The sequence below is a fragment of the Meleagris gallopavo genome, chromosome 10, assembly GCF_905368555.1.
Source record: "Meleagris gallopavo chromosome 10, MGAL_WU_HG_1.1, whole genome shotgun sequence".
Classification (NCBI taxonomy): Eukaryota; Metazoa; Chordata; class Aves; order Galliformes; family Phasianidae; genus Meleagris; species Meleagris gallopavo.
The window spans coordinates 2876806-2884558 of record NC_139413.1 but is presented as its reverse complement, the minus strand read 5'-3'; the positions used below and the strand labels follow the sequence as shown (position 1 = coordinate 2884558).

The following is a 7753-nucleotide window of genomic DNA, read 5'->3' as shown; positions in this document are numbered from 1 at the left end:
ACTGTTTTCATTTCTCATTTGTGTTCCTCGAGACAGAGCTGTGGGCAGTTGCCTTCAGCCACCTCCCAGAGGCCGCCTTCAGCTGCTGCTTCTCCCCATTTCCCAAACAAAGCCTTTTCTCCCAACAGGGAGTTATTTGCTTCCACCCAGTTTTCCTTTCCCTTCCTCTGTCTGTTAAATCCATTGCCCTCCTCTGTCACACCTCTGAGCAGCATACAAGGCAGCACCCCTGGGGAAGAAACGCAAGAAGTCCTTGATTTGCTCAGAGAACCTCTAAATCCTTCAGGTACACATCTGGATTAGGTCAGCCATTAGGTTAAGTGTGCACAGTGGCCCTTAACTCACGTGTAAGGCTAAGAGTGCTCTGAAAATAATGGCATCACATTTGCAAGAAAGGCCAGGGAAGCAGAGCCACCTTTTTCCATTGGTTGTGTGGGGAGAACAGTGATTAAAAAAAAAAAAAAAAAAAAATTGAATGAAAAAATAACATCATCAGGAAAGTCGAGGTGCACTTTTAGGTTGTCTCAGCAGTGGTGCTGTGCCTTATCACTAGCTCTGTAAGGACATCTGAGGTTTCAGAGAATGGGGTGAGATTTGAAGATCTGTGCTGGGCTCTTCTTTGTGCTGCACATCCTTGCTTGCCTCGAAAGGGAGAGTGTCACTGCTTCAGAGCAGTGGCTCTCTGCAGTTCAGTGCTGCATAGCTCTGCCTTTAAAACTACAGCCTTTAATTAGCTTTTATCAGCCTCAGGGTGACAGCAGAAAAAGAGGGCATTCCTCAAGCCTCTCTTGGTCACACTTGTGTGCTCATGCGTGTGTGTTCTTGTGCGTCTGTCTTCATAAAACTTGTTCTCTTTTTTTTCGCTAGAAGTTAGCCAACAGCTTCAAAAGTTATTTGTGGAGACTGAGGGACGGACAGCCCTTCTTCAGAAACCAGGCTGAGGAATGGCATCATGCCCTCTTTGCTGTGAGCTCCTTTGCACTGAAGCTCTGATGAAACATCAGTGCCTTTTTTGTTTTTGTTTGTTTGTTTGTTTGTTTGAGTGGGTCTTTTTTCCCCCAAAGCTGATTTAGAGCTACATTGATTTTTTTTCCCCTTAATATTTAACAAGTGAAGTGCCTGCATGTGGCAACCTGACACAATCCCCTCTGGGTGGGAATGTGACTGCTGGATGAAGCACTGGAGGGGCAATGGGTGACCTGAATTCACAAGTTTTTGGCACTGAACTAGGAGGTGGCTCTGCACAAGCTATTTTCCACATTGCTCTCATTCTGTTGTGCATCCTCTTATAGGAAATAAGCTGAAGAACAGGCAAGACACCTGTAAAGTAATTTTTTGTTAATCCTAACTCTACTGCCACTATGTTTACGTAGGAAATGCTTGTGCAGAGATCTTTTCCCTATAGCCTTCCATAGGAGGCACAACCTGCACCTGCAGGAGCACCAGGTGCTGCTGTTAGGTATATATAAATGGAGAAAGTGAAAAAATGTGCTTCTCTGAGGAGTGCAGGGTGGATGAGTGCTGGGTGGATGACAGATGCTGTACATTGGCTGTCACTTAGCAACGCTGCTGGTGCGGGAAGTGGGTGCTGTGATGCTGGCAAGCCATTGTGGTGGTCAGAGAGCCAGTGGCACAGCCTACCTGTACCCAGGGTGTGCAGGAGGAGACTCTTTCTTCCAATACAGAATATGTTGGCTTGGCAGGAGGTGGGGTGGGGGACGTTTCCTATTTTTCCCCACTGTCTTACATCTGAGCACTTCTAGAGCATCAAACTGACTTTTGAAGATACCTCCTCAGGAAGGTCAGCCAGGGAATAGATTTCTCTCTTGCATCTGTTCAGAAGCTGAGCACTGGCCACAGATGCAACCAGCTCCACTGGCATTTTAGCATCTGTAATTCTGTCTGAGGTTACAGCTCAGCCATGCAGAATCAGTCTGTGTGGTTATGGTCTGAGCTGGGCTATGATGGGGGTGGGAGATGGAGACACTTGGTGTGACTCCCCACGAATGGCTTTTTTTCCCTTCCTTTCCAAGCTGGATTTAGCTTTTATCTGCTGTGAAAGGGAATATCTTTCTAGAATGCACAGCACATGCTCTCAGAGAATTACAAGTAAATCCATTAGATACTTTATGAATTATAAGGATTAAAAGGGATTTATTTAAGAAAAGTAGCATTTTGACTTTTTTTTTTTTTTTTCCTGTCCAGAATAGGAACAGGATGCCCAGAGAGGCTGTGGATGTCCCATCTCTGGAAGCATCCAAGGCCAGATCAATGGGATTCAGGGCAGCCTGCTCTAGGTGATCTTTAAGGCCCCTTCTAGCCAAGCCATTGTATGACAGGGAATAATGAAGACTTTACACACTTTTATAGATTTAAAAATTCTGAAGTTTTATGTATAGACTCTATTTGGAACAGTGATATTGTAATTAGGAAAAGATGAGGCTTTTGTGACTAACAATTAAAACCCATGTCAGAATACCTGGGACAACAACAAATACATTATAACTAATTGCTGAGAGGCAAAAATACAAGGCAAAATTAGACTGCTCAAGTATCTTTAGACTCGTTTCTTCCTTCAAGTTCTTCGGTTACTTCAAGTGCTAATTTCCTGCATTCATAATATTTAGATTCTTACAATCATTAAATTGACAGATGATCTGAGGTTTTATCATTCAGCTGTTGTACATTGTACTCTCTGCTTTCCTTGATCCCTGTTTCCACACAGAGCAGCAGACAAACACGACGTTTCAGACATCCACAAGTCAAGGTCTGATACTTGAGATGAAGAGTCAACCAGTGGCCACATCATACATGAAAATGGGAGAGCCCACATGCCCAAAGGGAGACTTTGTACTCCACAATGCTTCCAGGGACAATTCCTGGACAATTAAAGAGGTTAGAGTTAATGAAGCAGGGTGGGATCAGGCTTTGGTTTGCATCCACCTCTCTGTTCTCAAATTACCTTGAGGAAATCTCTCAGGCTCCTCTGACTGCCTGTTAAATGGGAATGGCTGCTCACTCTTCTCTTAGAGCAGGTTATAACAGTGCTCTGAGGATAAATGCATCAGAGGTCTTTGAAATGCTGAGCCCCAACAATAAGAGAGGCTGCTGGTGGATTCACATTTGGGATCACGACCCTTACAATAGGGAGAGCAGAGAAGCTTTGCTCCTGGGCATTTTAGCTGCCAAAGTACATTGCTATTTGCTGAATCCTCGGGCTCTCTGGTCGACCGTGTTCATCTGGGGATCAAATCCTTCCCAATGCCATGTAATTAATAAAATGGTAGACCGCAATTATTGGCTCGTTAACGATAAAAATGTTGATATACATTGACTTCTGTGAGAAATCTGCTTCTTTAAAGATAAAACTCATATCACAAATCTCTTAGAGTAAAACTAAGGAGAAAGACTTTTGACTCCCTCTTAAACAAAAGCATATTATGCCCTTTGCTTTGTGCACCTGAATAATTTGGAGTAAAGATTAATAAGAAAAACCAGGTCTGCTTGCTCCCTGATACAATGAGCTGCACAAGACTTGGGGATCAGTTTTGCCCCATACAGCTCCCTCAGGTCTTTTGCGGCAGCTCTTGAATGGATTCAGCTTGGACAAGATTGAACAAGACAGACACTGAGTCTACACTGCCCCCTCCTTGCTTCTCCCCAGTGCACCTTGAGGGAATACTTTGCAGCCTCCTGGTCGAGACCCATATGCTCTGGTGAAAGAGATGTTGCAGAAAGCCAGAAATTGCCACCCAGGATGTGCTACCTAGCTGAAATGTCTCAAATTAAGCTTCTGTCTTTGAATCCACATGCAAAAACATAGTTCAGGGTGGAGCAGTTCTGAAAACTCCTTTTTGCACAGGTACACACAGTTCTGCTCAGAAGCATGCACACAGTCACAATCAGGTGCTCCAGTAACACTGAGTAAGGCCCAGGACAGTGATAAAGCTGGCTGGAAAAAAAGAAAAAAGAAAAAAAAATCAAATGAACCTTGCAGCCACTTTTTATTTTAAATAATAAATACAAGTAGCAGCAAAGCATTGCTACCATGGGGGATGCAAAGCGGAGGATGTGTCCTAGTGCCATTTGCATTTTGGTGGCTGGGCTACAGTCGTGCCTTATGGTTTCATTCTGCTTGGAAGGCAGCTCCTGGTAAGAGATCCTCCCTGGCAAAAGAGCTGGAAAAGATTGTTTGGCCAAGGGTTAAGAAGGGAAGGGGGCACAGCCTCTGGTGTGAGTGAAGTGAGTGAGTTAGTGGGAATAGAGATCACTGTCAGGATGATTGCAGGTCAGCTGCTTGGGAGCGGTGAGGCTGACAGAGAGGCTGCAAACCTAGAACCGTAGAATTGCAGGATCAAAACACGCAAGGTTTTAGCTTTTGCTGCTGAAGGTGATTTAAGCTGTTCAGCTGGCACCTCTCCGGTGTTGTGGGTTGTGGCATACGCTGGCAGGGAGAAGGATGAGATCAAACAGAGGAAGCGAGGGGCAACGCGAAGCACCAAGTGCTCCAGCTTCCAAAGCTCTGGCTGTACAAACTCCAGCCTCCTGGGAGATGGGAGCAATCCCAGTTTGCCCAGTGCTGCCCGGTCTGCAGCCGAGAGCCGCACAGAGCAGGGCCGGAGGCAGAACTCCAGGTGCTGCAGTGGGAGCTGCCCGGCTGCGATTGCTGAGAAACCCATCTCAGGAGGGATTTACTTTCAAAACACGATCTCACACTTTGTCCTTCGGGTCGGTTAGAACCACAGAACGCTTTGGGTTGGAGGGGAATTTAATAGACCATCCAGCCCCAACCCCTGCCGTGGGACTGGGTTGCCTGCTCGGCTCTCGGGCACTGCAGAGATGGGGCACCCATGTATTGGGTTCCATATATGCGCAGGTATTTGGATGTGACGAGGTGCCTGGGGCGGCAGCGCACGGCTTCCCGCTCAAAGCCGTCCCGTCAGGAGGCGCCTCGCCCGCTCGTGGAGGGACGAGGATCCCGCAGGGCGCTCAGCCCAGCACCGAGGCCTTCCCGGGGTATCGAGGAGCCCCGGGGTGGCGTGCGGTACCACAGGGCCGGGTCGCGGCGCGGGGCGAGAGGAGCGGGAAGCCCGGCCGGGTGGGGGGGGAGGGGGGGAGGCGGGAAGGCGCCGCGGTTGCCTTGGCGACGCCCGGCCGCCCCCCTGGGTTGCCACAGAGACGGGAGAGCCAATCGGCGGCCGCCGCTGCGGGTCGGCGGGGGGGAAGGCGCGGGGGAAGGCTTTGCCGGTGGCGCCGCCGGAAGTGGCTGCGGGCCGGGCCCGGAAGCGCGGCCGGCGCGGCGGGAGGCTCTGGGCGGCGAGGGCCCGAGGACGGCGGAGCGGATCGGGCGCGGCCGGGCGGCGACCCGAGGGCGGAGGCGGAGGTTCGCCGGGGCGGCCCGCGGGCGGCCGGAACGCGGAGCGGAGACGCGCGGCCCCTCCCTTCCTGCCCCTCCCCGCGGCGGCGGCGGGCCCCGCACGGGAAGATGGCGGCGGCGGCCGGAGGCGGCGGCAGCGGCCGCAGCGGCGGCGGCGCGGGGGCGGCGGGCCGGGCCGGCCTGTGAGAGCCGCGGCGGGGCGGCACGCGGGCGGCGAGCGGCGGAGGATGAGCCTGCTGTGCGCGCAGTACCTCCGGTGAGAGCCGCGGGGCCCCGGGGCCGGGGGGAGGGGGGGACCGGGGCCGAGCGGAGGGACTCCGGGTTCGCGGAGAGGTCGCCGTGTGTCTGCTGGGGCCGCGCCCCGCTGCTGCCCGCCGAGCTCCGGGGCGGCCTCGCCGCGGCTGAGGGACGGAGGGCTCTGGCCCTGGGGGCGGAACGCCGGCTGTGCCCGCGGGATGAGCGGGCTGTGAGTGAGCTTCCCTTGTGGGTGCGGAAGGCTGCTGGTAGTTGATCGCTCCAGGAAGAAGCGCCGTGAAGCACATGGCCTGCCAGTGACAGTGCCGTACTAAATAACGCTTTGTCCGTGCGGTCCTGAGCCCTCCGTGCAGCTCGAGGGAAAGGTGTTTCTCCACCACAAGGACGTGCTGGGTCTTTCTGGAAAGTTATGGCTTGAGCAAGTTTTCTAGAGCGAATTCTGGGAGACTTTCACATTTCCACCGTCCTGAAATGCTTGAGCTGCCTCCACTTACTGACCTTACCAGCGTGCTTCTGTCCTCAACCTGTTTGGTGTGACTCCCTGGTGGTCCAGGCCTGTCTCAGCCTCACCTCCCTGTTCCTGTCCCACCAAACAGAAGCAATTGATCTCTCTAATAGCAAGTATGCATGCGCCTTTTTCTTTTAACAGGCTTTCAGCCTGTGCTTAGCTTCTTCCTTCTTTCCAGTCACTTTATGAACAAAAGCTCTAAAGTGCCTATTATTAGCTCTCCTCTACCAGTTACTTACTTTCACATATATCTTAATAACACCCTAATTTCTTCCCTTTGCCCCAGTAACTGAGTCTGTGTCTGCCCTAAGTCTCTGCTCCATCCATGTGTGTCCTGCCCAAGTCACCTTCCTGCACCACCAGGTATTTCTCAGTGCTCTGTGTCCTCCTCGTGGAGCTGGAGAACCTCATTGCCTGGCAGCATATAGGTAGCAGTCACCTCGTTCTGCTAACTGTTCCTCCAGCAGCATAGCTCAGCCTATACTTTTTTTCCTGAGTGCTCTATGTTAGTGGAGTGCTTAATGCAATAGGGCATGGATATATTACAAAAAGTGAATCGTCTCTTTGTCACCAAGGACTTTATCTCCTTCATTTAAAAAAAAAAAAGGGGGGGGGGAGGGAGAGGGACAGGCACCTCACAAAACTTTTCAAGTGCTTTGTAGCCAGTAGTCTGCATGTTTTATTTCTGAAAAAGGTGTGTTTCAGTTCTGGGTAAGTTTGGGAGGTGGCTTCCTTAAATCTGCAAAATGTCTTACTGTGTGTAGATTGAATTCTGATTTGCATAGAGCAGAAATGGAGCTGTTGAGAGTTGGTTTGCAGCAGCCCAGGCCATCAGAAGGATAGGGAATAGGGCCTCAGACTCTCATAGCTAGTTCTAATAGTGCTTTGCCTTACAGAGGAGGGCATCCTCCTTCATACTCAGCATTGCAAGCTTTATTTGTTTGTAGTAGTGAAGGGATACGTAGACCCAAGTGTAGCTATACAAAAGGTAGGCTAACAAAACATTGTGCTGAATAAAGATGTGGGGCAATTAGTCTCTGCTGAGGGATGGAAAAGTTTTTGGGAAGATCTTTTTCTTTGCATTTGAAGTTGGTGTGAGAGAGCTGAATTTCTAAGGTGACCACATAATGGTTGAATAACTTGTGAAGTAATGACTCTGCAAGAATTGGGAGACACTGAAAGAATGAGCAGGGAAGAAAGGGATTTTCAGCCAGACTGCCTTAACTCCTCCACCACCAGTCTCTTGCCTTTTCTCTCTATATACTATGTGTATTTTTTGATGTATGTGTGTTTATACATAAATCATGTTTGAAAATACTGTCCTTAAAAGATCATGCCCTTTCAGTAGGAGTACAAGAGCTGGGAAAGAGCTGAGACTGCTACAGAAGTGTTGCAGAAAGAACAAAGCAGGTCAGGCTCAATATACCCAGTGTTTCTACAGTTGTGGGGAATTCTTTTTTAAGTCATCTTTCTATACTGTGCAATAGTATTGGAGCTTTTCCTTTCCTATTCTTTGTATCCTTTTCAAGGTCACCTTTAAGAGTACGTGATTGTGGTCTCCCCCATCTCAGTTAAGTTCCCTGGGTACTACTCTGGGGTTCTTTGGCTGAGTC

General features: G+C 49.9%; 1 protein-coding gene across 2 annotated transcripts in view; it reads left to right on the top strand.

Annotated features, from left to right (window-relative positions):
- Window positions 1-5226: 5226 nt before the first annotated feature.
- Window positions 5227-7753, top strand: part of SMG7 (SMG7 nonsense mediated mRNA decay factor) — a 46068-nt gene continuing 43541 nt past the window's right edge. Inside the window, exon 1 of one of the 2 annotated variants that reach the window (XM_085231128.1) lies at window positions 5227-5633. In XM_085231128.1, the coding sequence (XP_085087254.1) occupies window positions 5605-5633 (29 nt within the window). In that variant the 5' untranslated portion in view covers window positions 5227-5604. The remainder of the gene's footprint in view (window positions 5634-7753) is intronic. The other variant, XM_085231129.1, reaches the window with a different exon arrangement.